The sequence below is a fragment of the Oncorhynchus nerka genome, linkage group LG28 (genome assembly GCF_034236695.1).
Source record: "Oncorhynchus nerka isolate Pitt River linkage group LG28, Oner_Uvic_2.0, whole genome shotgun sequence".
NCBI classification, from domain to species: Eukaryota; Metazoa; Chordata; class Actinopteri; order Salmoniformes; family Salmonidae; genus Oncorhynchus; species Oncorhynchus nerka.
The window spans coordinates 57,896,929-57,923,571 of NC_088423.1; the positions used below are offsets into that span (position 1 = coordinate 57,896,929).

The 26,643-nt window shown below is 41.9% G+C and overlaps 1 protein-coding gene across 45 annotated transcripts in view; it reads left to right on the plus strand.

Annotated features, from left to right (window-relative positions):
- Positions 1 to 26,643, plus strand: part of si:ch211-266g18.10 (nucleolar protein dao-5) — a 157,221-nt gene that overhangs the window by 30,010 nt on the left and 100,568 nt on the right. For 43 of the 45 annotated variants that reach the window (XM_065012936.1, XM_065012931.1, XM_065012915.1 and 40 more), the window contains exons 2-4: positions 4,517 to 5,200; positions 11,330 to 11,398; positions 11,748 to 11,891. In XM_065012936.1, coding sequence (XP_064869008.1) covers positions 4,517 to 5,200; positions 11,330 to 11,398; positions 11,748 to 11,891 — 897 coding nt within the window. The remainder of the gene's footprint in view (positions 1 to 4,516; positions 5,201 to 11,329; positions 11,399 to 11,747; positions 11,892 to 26,643) is intronic. The other 2 variants (XM_065012940.1, XM_065012939.1) reach the window with 1 other exon arrangement.

Sequence of the window (26,643 nt, forward strand, 5' to 3'; positions counted from 1 at the left end):
TAAATTATTTATAAAGGTACTTTCCCAAAATGGTTGACACAAACGACTGGATTTGTTTCCCTTTCATGCCCTGCCTCCAGTCCACTTACCGATATCTGAACAAGAGAGCCTCGACAAAATTGCAACAAGCGGTTCTGTGAAAATTTAATTTAATCTGAAGCCACTGCTATATTTCTGGATAGGGCTGTGCTCAGACTATCCTGCCTTGGCAAATCATGCTGTTAAGACACTGATGCCCTTTGCAACCACGTACCTACAGTTGAAGTTGGAAGTTTACATACACCTTAGCCAAATACATTTAAGCTCAGTTTTTCACAATTCCTGACATTTAATCCTAGTAAAAATTATATGTCTTAGATCAGTTAGGATCACCACTTTATTTTAAGTATGTGAAATGTCAGAATAATAGTTGAATGATTTATTTCAGCCTTTATTTCTTTCATCACATTCCCAGTGGGTCAGAAGTTTACACTCAATTAATATTTGGTAGCATTGCCTTTACATTTTTTTACTCGAGTCAAACGTTTCGAGTAGCCTTCCACAAGCTTCCCACAATAAGTTGGGTGAATGTTGGCCCATTCCTCCTGACAGAGTCAGGTGTGTAGGCCTGCTTGCTTGCACATGCTGTTCAGTTCTGCCCACAAGTTGTCTATAGGATTGAGGTCAGGGCTTTGTGATGGCCACTCCAATACCTTGACTTTGTTGTCCTTAAGCTATTTTGTTTGGTGTCCTTGTCCATTTGAAAGACCCATTTGCAACCAAGCTTTACTGATGTCTTGAGATGCTGCTTCAATATATTACATAATTTTCCTGTCTCATGATGCCATCTACTTTGTGAAGTGCACAAGTCCCTCCTGCAGCAAAGCACCCCCACAACATGATGCTGCCACCGCCGTGCTTCATGGTTGGGATGGTGTCCTTTGTCTTGCAAAGCTCCCCCTTTTCCTCAAATCATAACGATGGTCATTATGGCCAAACAGTTCTATTTTTGTTTCATCAGACCAGAGAACATTTCTCCAAAAAGTACGATATTATACTTGTGACAAAAACTCACACTCATTCTTATGTTAAATAGATGTATCGTATAATGTGTGTGTGGCAGGCTTACAATGATGGCAAATAAAAGATTGGAGAGTGCTCTGACACTGGTGCTAGAGGGGATCCAAGTTTGGGATCCACTGATCTACATTGATTAAAGTGGATTTAGCATGTGACATCAAGAAGGGATTAAAGCTGGATTCACCTGTTCTTAATGTTTTGTATACTCAGTGTATATGTAAATTGCCTTCGGAAAGTTTTCAGACCCCTTGACTTTTTTTCACATTTTGTTACGTTACAGCTGTATTATAAAATGGATATAAATAAAATACAAATCTCAGAAATCTACACACAATACCCCATAATGACAAAGCGAAAACAGGTTTTTAGATGTTTGTTAATTATAAAAAATTTAAAACAGAAATACCTCATTTACATAAGTATTCAGACCCTTTGATATGACACTCAAAATTGAGCTCATGTGTATCCTGTTTTCAAAGATGATCATTGAGACGTTTCTACAACTTGGACATGATTTGGAAAGGCACACATACAGTGCCTTGCGAAAGTATTCGGCCCCCTTGAACTTTACGACCTTTTGCCACATTTCAGGCTTCAAACATAAAGATATAAAACTGTATTTTTTTGTGAAGAATCAACAACAAGTGGGACACAATCATGAAGTGGAACGACATTTATTGGATATTTCAAACTTTAACAAATCAAAAACTGCCAAATTATTCAGCCCCTTTACTTTCAGTGCAGCAAACTCTCTCCAGAAGTTCAGTGAGGATCTCTGAATGATCCAATGTTGACCTAATGATGATAAATACAATCCACCTGTGTGTAATCAAGTCTCCGTATGAATGCACCTGCACTGTGACAGTCTCAGAAGTCTGTTAAAAGCGCAGAGAGCATCATGAAGAACAAGGAACACACCAGGCAGGTCCGAGATACTGTTGTGAAGAAGTTTAAAGCCGGATTTGGATACAAAAAGATTTCCCAAGCTTTAAACATCCCAAGGAGCACTGTGCAAGCGATAATATTGAAATGGAAGGAGTATCAGACCACTGCAGATCTACCAAGACCTGGCCGTCCCTCTAAACTTTCAGCTCATACAAGGAGAAGACTGATCAGAGATGCAGCCAAGAGGCCCATGATCACTCTGGATGAACTGCAGAGATCTACAGCTGAGGTGGGAGACTCTGTCCATAGGACAACAATCAGTCGTATATTGCACAAATCTGGCCTTTATGGAAGAGTGGCAAGAAGAAAGCCATTTCTTAAAGATATCCATAAAAAGTGTTGTTTAAAGTTTGCCACAAGCCACCTGGGAGACACACCAAACATGTGGAAGAAGGTGCTCTGGTCAGATGAAACCAAAATTGAACTTTTTGGCAACAATGCAAAACGTTATGTTTGGCGTAAAAGCAACACAGCTCATCACCCTGAACACACCATCCCCACTGTCAAACATGGTGGTGGCAGCATCATGGTTTGGGCCTGCTTTTCTTCAGCAGGGACATGGAAGATGGTTAAAATTGATGGGAAGATGGATGGAGCCAAATACAGGACCATTCTGGAAGAAAACCTGATGAAGTCTGCAAAAGACCTGAGACTGGGACGGAGATTTGTCTTCCAACAAGACAATGATCCAAAACATAAAGCAAAATCTACAATGGAATGGTTCAAAAATAAACATATCCAGGTGTTAGAATTGCCAAGTCAAAGTCCAGACCTGAATCCAATCGAGAATCTGTGGAAAGAACTGAAAACTGCTGTTCACAAATGCTCTCCATCCAACCTCACTGAGCTCGAGCTGTTTTGCAAGGAGGAATGGGAAAGAATTTCAGTCTCTCGATGTGCAAAACTGATAGAGATATACCCCAAGCGACTTACAGCTGTAATCGCAGCAAAAGGTGGCGCTACAAAGTATTAACTTAAGGGGGCTGAATAATTTTGCACGCCCAATTCTTCAGTTTTTGATTTGTTAAAAAAGTTTGAAATATCCAATAAATGTCGTTCCACTTCATGATTGTGTCCCACTTGTTGTTGATTCTTCACAAAAAAATACAGTTTTATATCTTTATGTTTGAAGCCTGAAATGTGGCAAAAGGTCGCAAAGTTCAAGGGGGCCAAATACTTTCGCAAGGCACTGTATATAAAGTCAGACAGTTGACAGTGCATGTCAGAGCAAAAACCAAGCCATGAGGTCGAAGGAATTGTCCATCTGGGGAAGGGTACCATAAAATGTCTGCAGCATTGAAGGTCTCCAAGAACACAGTGGCCTCAATCCTTTTTAAATGAAAGAAGTTTGGAACTACCAAGACTCTTCCTAGAGCAGGCCGTCCAGCAAAACTGAGCAATCAGGGGAGAAGGGCCTTGGTCAGGCAGGTGACCAGGAACCCAATTGTCACTCTGAAAGAGCTATAGAGTTCCCCTGTGGAGATGGGAGAACATTCCAGAAGGACAACCATCTCTGCAGCACTCCACCAATCAGGCCTTTATGGTAGAGTGGCCAGATGGAGCCACTCCTCAGTAAAAGGCACATGACAGCCCACTTGGAGTTTGCCAAAAAGCACCTAAAGACTCTCAGACCATGAGAAACAAGATTCTCTGGTCTGAATGCCAAGCGTCACATCTATTGGAAACCTGACACCATCCCTACGGTGAAGCATTGTGGTGGCAGCATGATAATGTGGGGATGTTTTTCAGTGGCAGGGACTGGGAGTCTAGTCAGGCAAAGATGAATGGAGCAAAGTACAGAGAGATCCTTGATGAAAACCTGCTCAGGACCTCAGAATGGAGTGAAGGTTCACCTAACAGGACAACAACCCTAAGCACACAGCCAAGACAATGCAGGAGAGGCTATGGGCCAAGTATCTGAATGTCCTTGTGTGGCCCAGCCAAAGCCCGGACTTGAACCCGATCGAACATCTCTGGAGAGACCTGAAAATAGCGGTGCAGCAACCTGACAGAGCTTGAGAGGATCTGCAGAGAAGAATGGGAGAAACTGTTCAAATACAGGTGTGCCAGGCTTTTAGTGTCATACACAAGAAGAATCGATGCTGTAATCGCTGCCAATGGTGCTTCAAAAAGTACTTAGTAAATGGTCTCAATACTTATGTAAATGTGATATTTCAGTTTTTAATTTTCATAAATTAGCAAAAATGTCAACTTTGTTTTTGCTTTGTCATTATTCGGTATTGTGTGTAGTTTGATGAGGTAAAAAAAAACGATTTAATACATTTTAGAATAAGGCTGTAACGTAACAAAATGTGAAAATGTCAAGGGGTCTGAATTCTTTCCAAAGGCACTGTAGATATCTTTGTTAGAAAGAATACTATATTTCTCTTGACTGAGTGATGCTGAATGTAAGATTTGGCTCAACTTCCACCACTCGCCCCTAAATTGCTAATGAAAATAATGTGAGATTTGAAAAACACCTTAATTTGTTACCATTACGTCACACATGTAGATGGGGATGTTGAAGAACTTGACCATGAACAAACGATGGATGGTGAGGTAATCAATGTTGATGGCCGCGAGGAGGAGGGGAAAGAAAAGAGGATGGAGAAAGAGGAGGTTCATCACTTAGAAGTAGATGAAGAGGAGGGTGATACCCATGACTTTGACGTCAAAGATCAAGATGTTGAAGATGGAGAAGACATTGACAATGAAGACAGTTCAGTTGGAGCCAAGACATACACCACAAAAATAAATGTGCCGATCCAAAACCAGTTGTTTCGAGAAGTGGGATCTAATGCCAGTATTGAACTTGGTGATGAAGATCATGAAGATTATGTAAAAGATGAGGAAGAGGAAGAAAAAGATGAGTTGAAACAGTCAATTGATGCATATGAATATATTGATGTCAGTGGAGCTGAAAAGCTTGATGTTCTTGATGTAGTGGCTGACATTGAAGAAATGGCCCAACTTCCTGATACTGATGGAGAATACTCTGAAATCATTGATGATGATGATGATGATGATGATGAAAATAACAACAACAGTGAGAGCAAGAAAGCTGGTGTCAAAAGGAAGATAAATGTTCCAATTCCCTTTAAGATGTTTAAAAGACTGGGATCGAAGGCCCACCTTAAAGAGGATGGGGAGCCCGAGGATAAAGATGACCAAGAAAAAGACATTCAGCGGGCCAGAGGTATTAATATTAACAAATGTATTTTCACCACTTACCTTCTTAACTTTCTGTAGAATGGTTAGCATAACTTATTTATCTTTCTATTAGCTATATAAAACAAGTATTTATTCTTATTTAGCAGCAATGTAGTACATTAGGGCCTATGCAATATGACTAACGATTTGAGATAATACCTTCATGAGGAGTCATCTGTACACTACATGATTTTCAATTCTCTAAATTGCACGCCTACATCTAGCACTTATATCCTGTAATGACTTGGGACAACTGACATAAATGGGATGACTGACATATTGGACTCAAGTGGTTGGTGGCTTTGATTCCTTTTCTGTAGCCGTTTTATTTAGAACAGAAGCTTATTATATACATTTCAGTATGGAAAGAAGATATTGGACTAAGCCTTGAGCCTATTGAACTAAGCCCCCTCAAGGCTTAGTCCAATATCTACTTTCCGTACTGCCTCAGTTATTCCATCTCTTTTTGGTGAGGCAAACCAATTATAAAATTGACAAATAGATACAATTTATCGATTAACAGTATGTTGAAAACAGTCTTTCTGGAACCCTTTGTGTAAGTCATGGTAAAAAACAAAGATAATAGGGCTGCGTGGGTGTGTGTGCTGTTCTAGGGTAGACATTTCCATCTGGACTGGGTCCCTCTCCCATCATTTTCCCTATGTAAGCACTAGTGTTATTTTGGGGAACTGACACTGAGGACTTGTGAAGAGCAGAATCAACAACCTCTCTTCTGAATTGTCTAAACAGTTTATTTTAAGAATGAAAGGATCAATTGTTGTGTTTACTTCTCTTCAACATTTAAAATGTGAAGTCGGTTGTGTAGATCGATAAGAAAAAAATCTAATTTATCCACTTTTGAGATTAAATTTTAAGGCAGCAAAATGTAAAGACTGTGCAAGGGGGTAGGCACTGGGGGGAATTTGTACTTTTCTAAAGTGGGCTACTTTACCATCTACTGGATTTGACACAATATATTTTGCGAATTGGGCCTTTTTCGAACATTTGCTAAAAACCTGTATGCTACCCAGCCAGCATAGATGTTATCTGCATATGAGAGAATTCTGTGACCAGTGCATCATGTCGTCGATGTGGTGTTTGTCAGTGACGAAGTAGATGCCCAGCAGACCAGTGTCGCTGTAAGAGGAGTGGAAGGCCTGGAAGCTTTGAGAAAGGGACAGAAATTTACTTGGGTGGTCCAAAATAGGGGAGGGTTGTCAAACTTATTTTTGATGCTTTGGGGAGGGTTGTGTGTTTTTTTATTATTATTTGGCACAGGGAAGGGTAGTGCATTTTCCCCTGGTTTACATTTGCTCTATTAATTTTAACTAAGCAAGTCAGTTAATAAGAACAAATTATTATTTACAATGACAGCCTAGGAACAGTGGGTTATTAACTGCCTTGTTCAGGGGCAGAACAACTGATTTTTACCTTGTCAGCTCAGGGATTCAACCTAGCAACCTTTCGATTAATGGCCCAACACTCTAGCCATTAGTCTACCTGCCACAACGGTAGGTGGATCAATTGCCCAGATCTGCAATAGGCTAACTAACAATCATACCACACATATGCAATGGAAACGCATTTAACTTGAATTTTTTATTCGGTAAATGGGAATTTAACCTCAAAGTTGTTTTTATGTGCACTAATTATTTACATAAGCGCAGACTTTTATCCGCAACAATTCAATTTGATGGAAAGACAACTCTGATGTGCAGATTTTAAAATATTCACATGAAAATCTGTCGCAAATTGAATGGAAATTGAGCATTTTTTGTCTATTTATGTCCCCCAAAAAATATGTATCACAATGGAAATAAGTACCAGACTTAATAGTGCAATCACTTTTAAAACTTTGTACTGTGTGTACACTAAGTGCACAAAACATCCTAATATATTTCCTCAGAACAGCCACCTCTACAAGGTGTCGAATGTGTTCCACAGGGATGCTGGCCCATGTTGACTCCAATGCTTTCCACAGTTGTGTTAAGTTGGGTGGATGTCCATTGGGTGGTGGACCATTCTTGATACATACGGGAAACTGTTGAGCTTGAAAAACCCAGCAGTGTTGCACTTCTTGACACACTGAAACTGGTGTGCCCTGGCACCTACAAAGGTTAAAGGTACATACTTACTGTAAATATTTGGTCTTGCCAAATCACCCTCTGAATGGCACACATACACAATCCATGTCTCAATTGTCTCAAGGTTAAAAATCCATCTTTGCCACTCTGTCTCCTCCTCTTCATTTACACTGATTGAAGTGGATTTAACAAGTGACATCAATAAGGGATCATAGCTTTCACCTTGATTCACCTGGTCAGCCTATGTCATGGAAATAGCATGGTTTGTACACTCAGTGTATATGTACACTGACCAAAAATAAGTGGACACCTGCTCGTCGAACATCTCATTTCAAAATCATGGACATTAATATGGGGTTGTTCCCCACTTTGATGCTACAACAGCCGTTACTCTTCTGGGAAGGCTTGCCACTAGATGTTGGAACATTGCTGTGGGGAATTGCTTCCATTCAGCCATGAGCATTACTGAGGTTGGGCATTGATATTGGGCGATTAGGCCTGGCTTGCAGTCGGCATTCCAATCCATCCCAAAGGTGTTTGATGGGGTTTAGGTCAGGGCTCTGTTCTTCCACACTGATCGAAGGAAAAAAATAAGTTGTCATGCTGAAACAGGATAGGGCATTCCCCAAACTGTTGGCACGATGTTGGAAGCACAGAATAGTCTAGAATATCATTGTAAGCTGTAGCATTAAGATTCCCATTCACTGGAACTAAGGGGCCTAGCTCAAACCATGAAAAACAGCCCTAGAACATTATTCCTCCTCCACCAAACTTTAGAGTTGGCACTATGCATTCGGGCAGGTAGCGTTCTCCTGGCATCCGCCAAACTCAGATTCGTCCGTCGGACTGCCAGATGGTGAAGCGTGATTCATCACTGGTGGTGAGGTTTACACCCCTCCAGACGACGCTTGGCATTGCGCATGGTGGTCTTAGGCTTATGCGCGGCTGCTCGACCAAGGAAACCCATTTCATGAAGTTCCTGACGAACTGTTAGGTAGTGAGTGTTGCCACTGAGGAAAAACAATTTGTACACACTATGTGCTTCAGCCCTCGGTGAGCTTATGAGATTGTGTGGCCTACCACTTCGTGCCTGAGTCGTTGTTGCTCCTAAACGTTTCCACTTCACAATAACAGCACTTACAGTTGACCGAGGTAGCTCTAGCAGGGTAGAAATTTGCCGAACTGATTTGTTGGAAAGGTGGCATCCTGTGATGGTGCCACGTTGAATGTCATTGAGCTCTTCAGTATGGCCATTCTACTAATAATGTTGTCTATGGAAATTGCATGGCTGTGTGCTCGATTTTATACAGCATATCCACTAAGTTGAAGGGCTGTCCACATACTTCTGTATATATATATATATATATATATATATATATATATATATATATATATATATATATACTGTATATATACAGTATATATATATATATATATATATATATATATATATATATATATATATATATATATATACTGTATATATACAGTGCCTTGCGAAAGTATTCGGCCCCCTTGAACTTTGCGACCTTTTGCCACATTTCAGGCTTCAAACATAAAGATATAAAACTGTATTTTTTTGTGAAGAATCAACAACAAGTGGGACACAATCATGAAGTGGAACGACATTTATTGGATATTTCAAACTTTTTTAACAAATCAAAAACTGAAAAATTGGGCGTGCAAAATTATTAAGCCTTAAGCTTAAGGTAAAGTAACAAACAAAAACATGTGTGCAACAGAGGGATCTGGGTGAGAATGGTGCCTTCTCACCTGGGGTGACGCCAGAGTGCCCTGCCTGCTGCCTCGACCCCCAGAGGAACCAACCCGACACCGACCGGCAGTGTGACCTCTGCAGCCACAGATGGTGCACGAGACGGTACCTCCTCCGGTCTCCCTGAGCGCAGCACCTCCCAGCTCCATGGGCATCAGAGCTGGGGGATGGAATGGACAGACCCCTGTCTGGACGTTCGCGGGTGGCCAGCAGGTTATGGATGGACAGCTCCAACAGATGGTTGAAGGTGAGGTTGGTGTCCCTGCACGCCAACTCCCGATGGACGTCCTCGCACAAACTGCAGTGATAGTGGTCGATCAGGGTCCTGTCGTTCCATCCTGCGCCGGCGGCCAGGGTTCGAAAGTCCATAGCGAACTCCTGGGCGCTCCTCGTCCCCTGCCTCAGATGAAAGAGACGTTCACCCGCCGCTCTACCCTTGGGCGGGTGGTCGAAGACTGCACGGAAGCGGCGGGTGAAATACTCTAAATGGTCCAGGGTTTTCCCCGTGAGGCCTGAGACTAGGGCGGAAACCTTCTCACGGCCCGAAGGAGCCGGGTGGACGGTTGCCAGGTAAAGGTCCAGCTGTAACAGGAAATCATTTGCACAAAACGCAACTCCGTCACAAAAAATGCCCAATGAACCAGTGAGGCAGCACAAAGTACAAAAACACAAGTACAGGCTGCCACAAAGCATGGGATATAAAATAAACCACGCGTAAACCAGCCGTCTATCACATCCATTCTCGAGTGACACCAAATGGAGAGATTGGAGTGGGAATCAGCTTCATCTTAAAATGTCTAAATGGGGTTGCACAACTTTATTGTATAAGCGGGTGTGCTGGGTTAGCCAATTTTCCCAAATGGTATCCCAGGTCAGGTCTTGCCCCAGCCTCTCCATTTCACAGTTCCATACTAGAGTGACACCCAATGTAGAGCATTTAACACACAGCAGGGAATCATAAGTGCCATATTCAATTTTAGAAATACATTTGTCTTTTTATTTTATTTAAGCAGGCAAGTCAGTTAAGAACAAATTCTTACTTACAATGACAGCCTAGGAACAGTGGGTTAGGACAAACCATTTTTACCAGCTCAAGGATTCGATCTAGCAACCTTTCAGTTACTGGCCCAACACTCTAACCACTAGACTACATGAAGGGTCAATCCATGTGTGCATTATGTGGGATGTTACTGGGGCTCCAAAAGCTTTTGACAAAGCTCTAAATTGTAGGTTAAGGAACCATGAAAAGCCTGGAAGTGAATATATTTGTTTGAGGTCCTGTAAAGATATTAGCTCCATATCATTATACTGTATATGTCTCGCAAGGTATGCACACCCTTATCCACCCACAATGGATATATAAAAGGCGTAATATTTGTCAACAGGTTATGGTTATGATGTGAAAATATTTTTTACGATGGGGAAATGTTGAACTGTCCCTAATGGTGCATTTGGATTTTGAGTGCTCAACCGACCTCTGAGGTTATACACTGAGAGTACACAACATGTCATAGACTGATGTCACTTGTTAAATCCACTTCAATCTGTGTAGATGAAGGGGAGGGGACAGGTTAAAGAAGGATTTTTAAGCCTTAAGACAATTGAGACATGGATTGTGTATGTGTGCCATTCAGAGGGTGAATGGGAAAGACAAAATATTTAAGTGCCTTTGAATGGGTAGTAGGTGGGTAGTAGGTGCGAGAAGCACTGGTTTGTGTCAAGAACTGCAACGCTGCTGGGTTTTTCACGCTCAACAGTATCAAGAATAGTGTACTACCCAAAACTGAATGTTTTGTACACTCAGTGTAGGTTCTAAAGTTACTTTTCAAATTATGTCATGATCAGGTTGTATACTGGTTTTGTTAAGGCCTTCTTAGTTACCAGATAAAAAATACTATCTGACTAGATAAGAACCTAAATATGATGTCTTTCCTAATCTAATAATCAAATTTACATCTTTACATGTTTCTACAGAAAACCAGTTTACAACCAGAAAATGACGTGCAGTTGTTCTGCATGATGGGAAAATTGCAATATTAAGGACAATTTCTTTTTTTTTAAACGGTCTCGTCACACAAAACCATGACACCATGTTACCACCACCCCACCCTATCACCTGCTAAATATGCTATTACATTTTTTTTATATAACTAATGCATGCTTTAACTGTCACAACTACCTAATTACCATCACTGTAATGCACTACCTTTAATTTTATAGGAACAATTGCAAAATGTCGTATTTCTTTGTGTAATAGTTCTCAGACAATCCAAGGAGAGGCAAGCAAGAGAAGAAGTAGTAGAAGAGGTAGAAGTGGTCCTTAAAGGTAAATCGTGTTTTTTTCTTTTTAATTTCAATTCAAATCTATCTACGTCCTTTTTTACAGTTGGGAGGGATTGATGTACTGATGTAATTTGTAATTCAATAATACCCCAAAATAAGCCCAAACTTAATTTCGTAATTCCCTGGCTGGCATATGAAGTAAAAACTTACTGTATCTGTGAAAATTGTGGGGTGGTTTCCTCGACTAAAAAGTTAGATTTTTCATTGAGTTTGCTTTTTAGGCCAGGACTAGGCTTAATCTGTGTCCAGGAAACCACCCAACAGGATTTGTGCTCTAATTTTACATGAAGAGAAGGAGGCAATTGTTCACAGGATCATGTCTTTACTTACAGCGATGAGGGATGCACAATCCATGAAAGAGGTAGAAAATAAGAAATTGGAGGACAAGACGGAAAAGAAAGAGGAGCAGGCCGAGGAGAAAGCAAAGCCTGAGGCAATGCCCAGTGTGAAGAAAGCAGAGAAGACAGGACCCAAAGGTAAGCTAGGCTTGCAGTACTGTTTGTCTCTATGGCTTCTACCAAATTATAATGGAATTTACATATCTATAGAAAATCAAGCCTTCCTTACATTTACATTATTCTTAACCACAATAAACATACTGTAAGTAGCCTGTGGGACAGTGAATTAATAAGTAAGCAAGCCTTGGACAAGGAACAGGGTCCTTATAGGGTCAATTAATTAACAATTGTCAGTTAGCGTTCCCTATGTGTAAATGGACTATCTTGGACATACAGTCCTAGCTTCATGTTACACTATCAATGTCAATCTCGTTGACTATGTGCTGACGACTCCTTTTCCATTACGTATAGCAAGCACATGATGATCCACATGATAGGCTACACTATAGATAGTGGACGTGTGTTATGACGTTGCTTGCTGCTGTGCGTTGAGAGCATTGACATCTCAGGATAGTTACAATAGTAGTCAATCACCGGCAGGTAATCTTTGCCATTCAGCTGAAAGAGATCTGTACCAACCTTTTGCTATGGAGCTTTTGGAAGGTTGGCGTGTATCATATTTCACTTCCTTGTAGTAATGTTTCTGACAGGTTTCACATTTCCCTATCATTCTCTCAATGTTTCTTTCAGGTCAGTAGACTGTATCCCTTGCTCTTCTTTTGCATTTTTTGATTCTGAGGTGGCCCTAGTGTATCCTTTCGAGCATTTCCTGTCACAACATCTGTATTTTCTCTTGTCTGAGCAGCAGTCTGTTTACAACACTGAGTTCTGACCTGACCTGGTAGTATTTTGAACACAAACCTATGGGCCAGCTATGATGTATGTTTGCGTTGACTGTCTGCAGCACTGTGTCTTTTGCTCTCGTCTGTACTCTGTTTTGATTTAGAGTCTGACACAGGAAGAGAATCAGCCATCATATTCACATGAACATCAATATAATCATCTGTAGTGATCACATTACTCACTGTGATCACTGTGGGTGTTTCATTGTGAGCTTTTGTATATTAGGCGACATCTCGTTTAGGTTATTTTGATGATGACTATCAATAATGGCTTATGCTCGTTGTTAGCTGTGAAGGTAGGTAAGCTGTAGACAACTCTGGAACTTGTCACATCCAAACGCCATGCCTAGACATTCCTTTTCTACCTGGGTGTAATGACACTCGGTTTCAGTCATTGTTCTCAAAGCATAGACTACTGGCTTTCAATCTTCTCCTTCCACTTGTAGTGGAACCAAGACAAGGCCATTTTCCACGAGTCTTTTGATATCTTTGTTATTTTTATCGGGTCGAAAAACTTGAGTACTGGCTCTGAGTTAAGTGTTGTTTTGAGTGTCTCTTTGCTTGACATCATGGGAAAATCAAAAGAAATCAGCCAAGACCCCAGAAAAGAAATTGTAGACCTCCACAAGTCTGGTTCATCCTTGGGATCAATTTCCAAATGCCTGAAGGTACCACATTTAATAGTACAAACAATAGTACGCAAGTATAAAGACCATGGGGCCACGCAGCCGTCATACCTCACAGGAAGGAGATGCGTTCTGTCTCCTAGAGATGAACGTACTTCGGTGCGAAAGGTGCAAATCAATTCCCAAACAACAGCAAAGGACATTGTGAAGATGCTGGAGGAAACAGGTGCAAAAGTATCTATATCCACAGTATAACGAGTATCAACATAACCTGACTAGCCACTCAGCAAGGAAGAAGCCATTGGGGTGCTTTGCTGTAGGAGGGACTGGTGCACTTCACAAAATAGATGGCATCATGAGACACCGAAATTATGTGGATATATTGAAGCAACATCTCAAGATATAAGTTAAAGCTTGGTCGCAAATGGGTCTTCCAAATGAACAATGACCCCAAGCATACTTCCAAAGTTGTGGCAAAATGGCTTAAGGATAACAAAGTCAAGGTATTGGAGTGGCCATCACAAAGACCTGACCTCAATCCTATAGAATATTTGTGGGCGGAACTGAAAAAGTGTGTGAGCAAGGAGGCCTACAAACCTGACTACAAACCTGACTCAGTTACACCAGATCTGTCAGGGGGAATGTGCCAAAATTCACCCAACTTATTGTGGGAAGTTTGTGGAAGGCTGGCTACTGAAAACGTTTCACCCAAGTTAAACAATTTAAAGGCAATGCTACACTCAATTGGTATTTGGTATGTAAACTTCTGACCCACTGGGAATGGGATGAAATAAATAAAAGCTCAAATAAATTATTCTCTTCTAATATTATTCTGACATTTCACATTCTTAAAATAAACAGGTGATTAAGACAGGTCATTTTTTACAAGGATTGAATGTCAGGAATTTAAATGTATTTGGCTAAGGTAAACTCAGTAGCCTGGCTACTGTAGGTGTGAATATCCCACAACAATATCCCCCCAAATACCTCTCCTCCCTCCTGCAGAGGGGGAGAGGTATAAAGGGATTGATGGGGGGGTTCAGGCCCATTGTAAATTATTAGGCAGCAGACCAACTCCTCTTTGGTCTCAACGTGAGAGACTGGAATGTCTGTGTGCCTTAGCAAGAGTTTACAGCCCAAAACTATAGAACATCGAATAAATGGACTTTGGGACAACATATTTCATCATCCGAATGGATGGGAACCAGGATGGATGGAATATAGAAATGTATGTCTATTTTATGATGTTATTAAAAGTTAAATGAGGATGTTATAACGAAAACATTGTAACTTGAGGAGTTTTCATAATGTACATGTGATGACTGCATACTGTGCGTTGTGTAGAAAATATCCAGATGAAAGAGTGTTTTTGTGATGATGAGGTTTTGATTTTAGTTGTCTAAAGAGATCATAATAAATGGTGATACCTTGCCTCGTAACTAGCTATGCCCCAGTGAACCCAGAGAGCGCGTCATAAAGATGGAATGGACCTTTTCTACCCTAGGGTATAAAACATGTGAGTTAAGAGTTTACATATCAGTTGACCACGTGCTGCAGCTGAGATCTACGACTTGTCGTGACCCCTAAATGCGACACAAGTGTCACACAGCCAACCTAGACTAACAGAAAACAAGCCCGCACAAACAAGAAACCGGTGCAACCAATAAGACATAACAAACAGAAAAGGAAAAGGGGATCGGTGGCAGCTAGTAGACCTGCGACAATGACCGCCGAGCACCGCTCTCTCATTTTAAAAAAATGTTTTGTTGGAGCATTGATTCAATCGAATAATTGTACAAAGATGTGGGCTTCATTTTTTACATACTGTATATGACAACAACGGACATCATACAAAATGGAAAGATCACAGACCTCAAGCAATAAAAAATAAGAAAGAAAAGAAAGTCCACCCACCACCTTCCCAAAATGGCACCCGAATGAGTCCCCCGCCCCTTCACATCCCCTCCCAACCACCCTGCATCCTCTCTCCCTAGCCCATACAACACCCACCCATCACACGTCAGCTGCGTAAAGCCTCGAGCTTTGTGAAGAAATTTGCTAACCTGCGATTTCTTCTAGTTTTAGGATCTGTCGTGTTCTCATTTTATGTTACATTCAAGTCCTTAGTATCCATACATAATCTTAGTTAACCGTTATTTTTCTTTACAAAGTCCCTCGACTTTGGGGGAAAAATCCATTGCTGACATCTTGTCCAACTCTTAAGGTGCACAAGCAGGAGTGCTGGTACTCTCCGTGGAGCATGAACCACGGGCTGTGCGTCATCCTTAAGCTGGGTCTTGTACAGTGGTTCCTCCTTTAAAAGTTGTGAGCTTGCACCACAGGACTTAGAGGTACCCAGCCTCACGGCTTCATTGCTCCAGACCACCACAAGAGGGAGTTAGAGCACTCTTTATTTTGGGACCCAAGGTTTTTATATGACCAATCATATCGAGTGGTTCCAATGACGACAGCTGATATAACCCAGAGGATTTAGGGAGAAGGGGGAGAGGGATGAAGTAAAGAAGACTGTTATTGTGTGTGTGTGGTCTCAGCTGGTGTCCACACTAAGTGGCTACAGAGTACTTTTTGCTGAAATACAGACACATGAGGACAAACAATAGAAGATATTGTCAATAGAAGATACTGTATGTGACGCAAACACCTATCAGAGTGTACCTGAAACATTTAAATATAGAGTGCTATGTGTCTCACCACTTGGTCATTGCAAGGCTAACCCCCAGGGAAATCATGATTTGGCAGCAACAGATAGTCCAGTGAAAACAGCTGTGTTTATGTGGTGTAAATCTGAAAATTAGTAGCTGACATCTGAATATTTTTTTTATTAAATGCATGTGAGACAGGTTCCATGTACAACAAGACAGGCAGAGATGGAGAAAAAGAACACAGCACAGTTTAATTACCTATGGTTATGGACACTTTGCCTGCAATAAAGCTTCCACGGCCTGTTCCTCGGAGAGTGAACATCTGTTAATATCTACATTTTCAACCCCTTTGTCAGCTCGCTCTCTGAAAGTAAAGAAAGCAGATTATTTTTTATAGATATGAAAACAATAACTGAGATAAGAACATTCAATCCAAAGCAGCAGATATCATTTTTAGGATACGTCAATACAGCCGAGTGCTGCTTACCTGAGATGCCATCTTCGTAGGTGTCTGCTTTGACTTCCTTTGTGTCGGAATAAAGTTACATTCAGAACAATTATTTTTGATAGAAAATAAAAAAGGTTTTGTTATTGACAAAAATCTCAAATGTACCTCCATAGCATACAAAAATTTGCCTGTGAATAACCACAACTTCATACAAAAGTGTTACTTTATGCAGAATTCTTGACACAGAACCAAAAATGCTGCCATATCCTTCCAGGACACACCCACAAGCGAGCCACTCAGGAGTAGAATGATGACGCATGGAAGAGGGAAAGGAATGAGATAGGAACAGCAATTGGTTGCAAGTTGGGGGGGGGAGGGCTCATCGTGGAACAATAGACTATTCAACCTTTACTAAAGAATAGTCTAATAGCCTAGTTAGGTGTGAAAATCCCCCCTCCTATCACAGACCAGATTTGCCCTAAACGACCAAGGGGTAGCATGCATCTCGATGTAATAAAGTAATGACTTTTCAAATAAGGTACCTTACACGTTATGTTGGCTGACAATTTGTTAGCTACACTGTCCTTTACGAACCACATAGCATATCATTACAGCAGTATATACCGGTATGTTATCTTAGCTACCTAACGTTAGATGTTACACATCAAACTTGCCAGTATATTAACTATAGGTTATCTAACTACACAATGTTTATTGACTTGATTATTCTCGTCATTCTTAGCTTAGCTAAATGGTGTAGTCGTTGTGCTTTCTCAATGGACATGCGGGTGCTTTCGTAAATTTGCTCTGGCTACCTGTAGGTTGGACAATAGAACGAGACAAAATTCACCCAAGACTGAAAAACGGCTTGTTTGTTGGCCAATCCTGGAACACTAGCGCGAGCCCATGGCAAATGAATGGAATCGAACATTCGCAGAGCCTGTTTTGACTGGAGTGATGCTTAGAATTCCATAAAAAATGTATCCCTTTTTATTTTACCACTACAATCTGTTCGTCGGACGAAACTGGAAAAAAACAACTTGTGTAGGATGTAAACATCTGCACCTTGATGGTGTCAACTGAGCGTAATGAAAAAGTAAAAACGTATATTTCTGGTCTAGCGATCGATGACAAACGAGCTCGCTGCCCAGACTTACATAATTACAAAGAGGAGATTCTCCTGATTTAAAATGGTGCCTGCGTAACAGTTTTAGCTTCTGTCCCTCTGCCATACCTGGGCTCAAACCAGGGACCCTCTGCACACATAGACAACAGCCACCCTTGAAGCATCGTTATCCATCGCTCCACAAAAGCCACAGCCCTTGCAGAGCAAGGGGAACAACTACTTCCAGGTCTCAGAGCGAGTGACGTCAGCAATTGAAACGCTAGTAGTGCGCACTCCGCTAACTAGGTAGCCATTTTACACCCGACTTGAAAGAAATCTAAATATACACATTGCGAGACATTTGGCGAAATAGACAGACATGCCTATATTTCCCCCATAGGAAACCACAGAGTTCCAATATTATTTTTGTTGTATACATTTTGTTGTTTACATTTCAACTATAAAACAACATGAGCAGGTCTCATCGCCAACAATAGTGAAGCAGACATTGTGACGTTGAACAATAAGCTGGGAATAGAAAGTTCGGAAGGCGAGTTGGTGCCACGGTGCTCAATAAAACGAATAGGAGCTGTCAGGGTGAAAAATGCACAAAAAAGGCCTGCCTTTCGTGATTACTTCAAAACAACTGCCATACCAGCTCTGCTAGGGTGAATAATATGGTCAGAGTGGTCTCATTTGTGTCTGGAAGTAGCTAGCCAACGTTAGCATGGGTGCGTTACTGCTGTTGTAAGGCCAGAATATTCAAATCAACCCTACTCCTCGGCCCAAACGTCGAGTGTGCACTCCGAGAATTTGAATTTACAAACCGACAATTTTTCTCTGAATGGAAACACCATAATATTAATCAAATTAATTAAGCCAAATTTCTTAAAATCAATACCATATACTATGTTATTACAAAAAAGGTTTTAAATTCTATGTAATGCCATTACGGAATATTATCAAATTCTCAAAGATGCCCTCTGGTGGTCAAACTAGCAATAACTAGCAATAAAATCTAATTTTACTTGTCACATGCGCCGAATACAACGGGTGTAGACACTAACCATTAAATGCTTACTCATGAGCCCTTGCTAATGTAAAAAAATTATACCAGCACCAGTAACAGATCAATGTGCAGGTGTATGGGGTATTTGAGGTAAATATGTACATGAAGGAAGGTTAAAGTGACTAGGCCTCAGGATAGAAAATAATAACAATAAAATAAAGAACTGAGTAACACCGGCATATGATTAGTGTAAAAGTGTGTGTGTTGTCAGTATGTTTGCGTTTGTGTGTGAGTATGTGTGTTTGTGTTGTCATAGATAGTCCGGGTAACCATTAATTAACAATTATCAGGCTATTTAGCAGTCTTACGACTTGGGAGCCTGTTGGTCCGAGAGCTGATGCTCCAGTACCATTTTCTGGACAATAGCAGAGTGAACAGTCTATGGCTTGAGTGGCTGGAGTTTTTCGGGCCTTCCTCTGACACTGCCTAATTTAGAGGTCTGGATGGCAGGGAGTTCGGCCCCAGTGATGTAATGTTTGTCTCTTAGCAGCATTTGTTGAACAACAACAAAGATGACACGGTGTACTCTCCCTTTAATAACTGTCTGGAGTCAGCATATTCCTTTTGTGTCAATGGTCTATCCATTACATGCTTTCATTGGCACTGTCTTTTTGTGTATCTGTAGCATTTCTGTCATTGCTTTTGCCCCAGTATCTAGTTTAAATTCATGTCCCATTAACCTGTAGCGGTACTATCCATTTGTCCTCCAATACTGCATTTACCTGTGTCTGTTAAGTATTTTCTTTAACCATTTACACTCGTGGGAATTGACCTGCGTGGATAGTGCTAAATTTAAATGTTTCTTACAGAAAAAAATATCAAAAGCATTTGCACAACCATGGTAGCAATTGAAAGGGAATAGTTTGGAGATTATGGGAAAATTATTAGACCAAAGGTAAGGACACAACAGTTCACCTGACTCAAGACTGAATCCAAACATTACACTGATTTCTTTTGCATTTTACAGTTACTGTTCTTTTCGACGCATTTGTGGATACATTCAGTAACATGAAAAGAATATACCCGGAAAATGTGGGGTAGGTGACACATAAGGCAAATAAATTACAAGGGTTTCAGTGAGAGGACTAGCTGGTTCTCCAAGTGGCCACACAACTCCAAATTGTGCACAGTTCCTAAGTAATTTCAATGCACTTTTATGACTCAAAGAAGAGGCTTCAACTACAAGGTGCCTTTTTTTTAGCTCTCCTAGCTGTGCCATTGAGGAACTAGATGGCACACTCTGACCATTATTTGAGATGTTTGTTTCTATGTTTTGTTTGGTCAGGGTGTGATGAGTGGGCATTCTATGTTGCATGTCTAGTTAGTCTGTTTCTATGTGTTTTGGCCTGATATGGTTCTCAATCAGTGGCAGGTGTTTGTCGTTGTCTCTGATTGGGAACCATATTTAGGTAGCCTGTTTTGTATTGTGGTTTGTGGGTTATTGTCTATGTGTAGTTGCCTGTGGCTGCACTCGTTGTCATAGCGTTACGGTAGTTTTTTTTTGGTTTAAGTGTTCTTCCTTCAATAAAAAAATAATGGATTCACACCATGCTGCGCTTTGGTCTACTCCATACGACGATTGTGACACTAGAGCAAGCACACTTGTAGTTGTTTAGTTTGGAACACAACCCTGCATCCACACCATCACACAATTATTGTTGTTGTTTATGCAATCCAAAAATGCTCCAATCTGAGACAGGTAGCATCATTTGAAAGCTTGTTCTATTGCCAACAGTTACAAAACACGATATTACAGTGTTAGGTTTTGACATTGCAATTGAGGGAAATGGATTATAATTTTGGTGTGCATAGTCGTGTGCATTCAGTTTCCTATGATTGTCATAGACTCATTCTGTTCAGAACAACCCAGGGTAGGATGCCATGTCATCTTGTAACTGTACATAAAACATAGTGATCATAAACGTTGACGGTGTATATAACATGAGTTTTATGATATGGAAATGTAAAGTGCACATTTGGTGTTTGGCTTGCTTTTATGAAATCAAAGCAGTATTTATTATAATCCTCAACGTCTCATATCTCAAAATACATAGTCCTCTTAATTTACAGCATTTCCCTCACTCAGACAACAAAAAGCTGTCCAATTAGCGGGAGGGATAGGGGCATCTTCTTGTCACGCGAGGTCCTCAAGTTTAGAATGGCTGTCAGTTAAAACCCATAGAGCACTCTGAAACGCAGAGCCAGAGCTCTGACGTCATATACAGTATAGCATACTATACAGCCACTGCGTTCCGATTTAGGCATTTATCAGTGCCCAAATGTGCCATTTTCAACCACATTTTTTTTTGCAATATTGCTTTAGCGCTTTGTTGCAGGATGCATGTTTTAGAATATTTTCTTTTTCTTTTCACTCTGTAAATTACTCCACAATTACTATTGTGGAGTAATTACAATGTTGTTGATCTATCCTTAGTTTTCTCCTATCTCCTAAAGGCATCATTGGCCTCGTGGTGAAATCCCTGAGCGGTTTCCTTCCACTCTCAATTGTATTGACATGGGATCCAAGATGGCGTAGCAGTAGTTGGCGTAGCAGTAGTTGTAGTTGTAGCAGTAGTTGTCCTGTCGTATCGTCTTTCTGTAAATATCGTCTCTTTTTCGTTTTAGATATTTTTTAGATATTTTTTTCTTCGCATATCCTTAAAAACATTTTGCTAAACCTAAGCTTCCAAATACTCTTCTGCAACCCGCCAATGTAGCTACTTTCCTAAAGTAGTTATATTTACTTCGGAACCGGACCCTCTCAACTGAAGCTAGCCAGCTAACTACCAGCTATGCTAGTGGTCATCAACTAACCAGAGCATAACGGACCTAATTAATTTTTTTTACCCCCGGATTCCCACCACAAACGGAACATTCTTCAGCTGGATCCTCGCAACTAGCTATCGAGCGAAACAGCAACCCTGGTTGATTACTCCTGGCTAGCGTTTCCACCCACGTAGCTTGAAGCTAGCCCGGCCAAAGCTCCTAGCATACTCCTGGGCTACAATACCTTGACTACGACCGGTCTATCGATATCACTGCATGAAGAGGAATAAACAGACTCACCCCATCGCGACGTCCTCCAAAGGCTAACTCTCTAGCCCTCGCTATCTCCTTGCTTGCTAGTTCGGCACGCTAACTGCTAGCTTGTTTAGCCCAGGTCCGCTAACTACTACCTTGTTTACCCCGGCCTGCTAATCTGTTAGCTTGTTAGCACAGGCCTGCTAACCGTCCCGCCGCGTCCCAAAAACGCAGTGGCCCATATGTACTCTATCTCTTCCCGATTAAAAAAAAAAAAATTGTTTATACCTTCCGGAAACTTGCCTCACCCAATGTGATACGGAATCGCTATTATCTTTATTTTTAGAACACACTCAAGAACCTCCAGAAGCTAACCAGCTAGCTAGCTACAAGCTATTTAGTCATTGTTAGTTTTCTTAACCTGGATAACACTCGCCAGCCCATCCCCCCTGCCCCATCCACCGCTGCCCCCTGGACTCTGATCACTTGGCTACATAGCTGATGCACGCTGGACTGTCCATAAATCACGGTACTCCATTCTGCTTGTTTGTTTTATCTGTCGGCCGAGTTGCCTAGTCAATGCCATCTCACCTGCTGTTGTTATGCTAGCTGATTAGCTGTTGTCTCACCCACTGTTTTAGCTAGCTTTCCCAATTCAACACCTGTGTTCACTGTATGCATCGCTGTATGTCTCTCTCAAATGTCAATATGCCTTGTATACTATTGCTCAGGTTAGTTATCATTGTTTTAGTTCACAATGGAGCCCCTAGTCCTATTCCTCACACCCCTGATACCTCCGCCGTACCCGCACCCCACCATACCCCTGTCTGTGCATTATGCCCTGAATATATTCTACCATGCCCAGAAACCTGCTCCTCTTATTCTCTGTCCCCAACGCTCTACGCGACCAGTTTTGATAGCCCTTAGCCGCACCCTCATACTACTCCTTCTCTGTTCCGCGGGTGATGTGGAGGCAAACCTGGGCCCTGCATGTCCCCAGGCACCCTCATTTGTTGACTTCTGTGATCGAAAAAGCCTTGGTTTCATGCATGTCAACATTAGAAGCCTCCTCCCTAAGTTTGTTTTACTCACTGCTTTAGCACACTCTGCTAACCCTGATGTCCTTGCCGTGTCTGAATCCTGGCTCAGGAAGGCCACCAAAAATTCAGAGATTTCCATACCCAACTATAACATCTTCCGTCAAGATAGAACTGCCAAAGGGGGAGGAGTCGCAGTCTACTGCAGAGATAGCCTGCAAAGTAATGTCATACTTTCCAGGTCCATACCCAAACAGTTCGAACTACTAATTCTGAAAATTACTCTCTCCAGAAATAAGTCTCTCACTGTTGCCGCCTGCTACCGACCCCCCTCAGCTCCCAGGGTGCCCTGGACACCATTTGTGAATTGATTGCCCCCCATCTAGCTTCTGAGTTTGTTCTGTTAGGTGACCTAAACTGGGATATGCTTAACACCCCGGCAGTCCTACAATCTAAGCTAGATGCCCTCAATCTCACACAAATCATCAAGGAACCCACCAGGTACAACCCTAACTCTGTAAGCAAGGGCACCCTCATAGACGTCATCCTGACCAACTGGCCCTCCAAATACACCTCCGCTGTCTTCAACCAGGATCTCAGCGACCACTGCCGCATTGCCTGTATCCGCTACGGGGCCGCAGTCAAACGACCACCCCTCATCACTGTCAAACGCTCCCTAAAACACTTCTGTGAGCAGGCCTTTCTAATCGATCTGGCCCGGGTATCCTGGAAGGACATTGACTTCATCCCGTCAGTTGAGGATGCCTGGTCATTCTTTAAGAGTAACTTCCTCACCATATTAGATAAGCATGCTCCGTTCAAAAAATGCAGAACTAAGAACAGATACAGCCCTTGGTTCACTCCAGACCTGACTGCCCTCGACCAGCACAAAAACATCCTGTGGCGGACTGCAATAGCATCGAACAGTCCCCGCGATATGCAACTGTTCAGGGAAGTCAGGAACCAATACACGCAGTCAGTCAGGAAAGCTAAGGCCAGCTTCTTCAGGCAGAAGTTTGCATCCTGTTGCTCCAACTCCACAAAGTTCTGGGACACTGTGAAGTCCATGGAGAACAAGAGCACCTCCTCCCAGCTGCCCACTGCACTGAGGCTAGGGAACACGGTCACCACCGACAAATCCATGATTATCGAAAACTTCAACAAGCATTTCTCAACGGCTGGCCATGCCTTCCGCCTGGCTACTCCTACCTCGGCCAACAGCTCCGGCCCCCCCGCAGCTCCTCGCCCAAGCCTCTCCAGGTTCTCCTTTACCCAAATCCAGATAGCAGATGTTCTGAAAGAGCTGCAAAACCTGGACCCGTATAAATCAGCTGGGCTTGACAATCTGGACCCTCTATTACTGAAACTATCCGCCACCATTGTCGCAACCCCTATTACCAGCCTGTTCAACCTCTCTTTCATATCGTCTGAGATCCCCAAGGATTGGAAAGCTGCCGCAGTCATCCCCCTCTTCAAAGGGGGAGACACCCTGGACCCAAACTGTTACAGACCTATATCCATTCTGCCCTGCCTATCTAAGGTCTTCGAAAGCCAAGTCAACAAACTGACCATCTCGAATCCCACCGTACCTTCTCCGCTATGCAATCTGGTTTCCGAGCCGGTCACGGGTGTACCTCAGCCACACTCAAGGTACTAAACGATATCATAACCGCCATCGATAAAAGACAGTACTGTGCAGCCGTCTTCATCGACCTTGCCAAGGCTTTCGACTCTGTCAATCACCATATTCTTATCGGCAGACTCAGTAGCCTCGGCTTCTCGGATGACTGCCTTGCCTGGTTCACCAATTACTTTGCAGACAGAGTTGTCAGTGTGTCAAATCGGAGGGCATGTTGTCCAGTCCTCTGGCAGTCTCTATGGGGGTGCCACAGGGTTCAATTCTCGGGCTGACTCTTTTCTCTGTATATATCAATGATGTTGCTCTTGCTGCGGGCGATTCCCTGATCCACCTCTACGCAGACGACACCATTCTATACACTTTCGGCCCGTCATTGGACACTGTGCTATCTAACCTCCAATCAAGCTTCAATGCCATACAACACTCCTTCCGTGGCCTCCAACTGCTCTTAAATGCTAGTAAAACCAAATGCATGCTTTTCAACCGATCGCTGCCTGCACCCGCTTGCCCGACTAGCATCACCACACTGGATGGTTCCGACCTTGAATATGTGGACACCTATAAGTACCTAGGTGTCTGGCTAGACTGCAAACTCTCCTTCCAGACCCATATCAAACATCTCCAATCGAAAATCAAATCAAGAGTCGGCTTTCTATTCCGCAACAAAGCCTCCTTCACTCACGCTGCCAAGCTTACCCTAGTAAAAGTGACTATCCTACGATCCTCGACTACGGCGATGTCATCTACAAAATGGCTTCCAACACTCTTCTCAGCAAACTGGATGCAGTTTATCACAGTGCCATCCGTTTTGTCACTAAAGCACCTTATACCACCCACCACTGCGACTTGTATGCTGTAGTCGGCTGGCCCTCGCTACATATTCGTCGCCAGACCCACTGGCTCCAGGTCATCTACAAGGCCATGCTAGGCAAAGCTCCGCCTTATCTCAGCTCACTGGTCACGATGGCAACACCCATCCATAGCACGCGCTCCAGCAGGTGTATCTCATTGAGCATCCCCAAAGCCAACACCTCAGCCTCACCTCAAGTCAACACCTCAGCCAACAATGCCTTTCGTTCCAGTACTCTGCTGCCTGTGACTGGAACGATTTGCAAAAATCGCTGAAGTTGGAGACTTTTATCTCCCTCACCAACTTCAAACATCAGCTATCTGAGCAGCTAACCGATCGCTGCAGCTGTACATAATCTATTGGTAAATAGCCCACCCATTTTCACCTACCTCATCCCCACAGTTTTTATTTATTTACCTTTCTGCTCTTTTGCACACAAATATCTATACTTGTACATGATCATCTGATCATTTATCACTCCAGTGTTAATCTGCAATATTGTAATTATTCGCCTACCTCCTCATGCCTTTTGCACACATTGTATATAGACTCCCCTTTTTTTTCTCTACTGTGTTATTGACTTGTTAATTGTTTACCCCATGTGTAACTCTGTGTTGTCTGTTCACTCTGCTATGCTTTATCTTGGCCAGGTCGCAGTTGCAAATGAGAACCTGTTCTCAACTAGCCTACCTGGTTAAATAAAGGTGAAAATAAAAAATAAAATAAAAAACTCTGGCAACTGAGTTAGGAAGGACACCTGTTTCTTTATAGAGACTGAGTATATTGATACACCATCCAAAGTGTAATTAATAACTTCACTATGCTCAAAGGGATAGTCAATGTCTTTTTTTTCTTGTTTTTTAACCAGTCCACCAATATGTGCCCTTTTTGGGAGGCACTTGAAAAACTGAGGGACCTTACAGATAATTGTATGTGTGTGATTAAAAAAAGTAATGTTCAACACTATTATTGCACACAGAGCGAATCCATGCAACTTATTATGTGACTTTATACTACTGAACTTAATTTGGCTTGCCATAACAACGACAATTCCACTTTGAAATTATGGGGTATTGTGTGTAGGCCAGTGAAGAGAAATCTAAATGTAATCGATTTGAAATTTAAAGCCGTAACACAACAAAATGTGAAAAAGGTTGAGGGGTGTAAATACTTTCTGAAGGCACTGTAATGTTTGTCAGGTTTCAATAAGAAAGCATACTCTTAATGAACAGCTAGCTTGTGCTATTCATTTTTTATTTATCATTTATTAAAGTTTATTGTTTACTTGACCTTTCAACTGTTGTAAAACACTGTTGTTGTTCAATACCAATTATACCGCTCACACTTAGTGGTAGAATAACAAATTGCAAGATAACTGCAGCTCATTAATATGAACTTTCTGTTCATATTTCATTGTAGTGAAATTATGAACTTTCTAGTGACTATGCAAAAGCATACAAAATGTTGTCCCCCCTTTCCCCAATATGTCATAACTTTTTTTAATTGAACCTTTATTTAACTAGGCAAGTC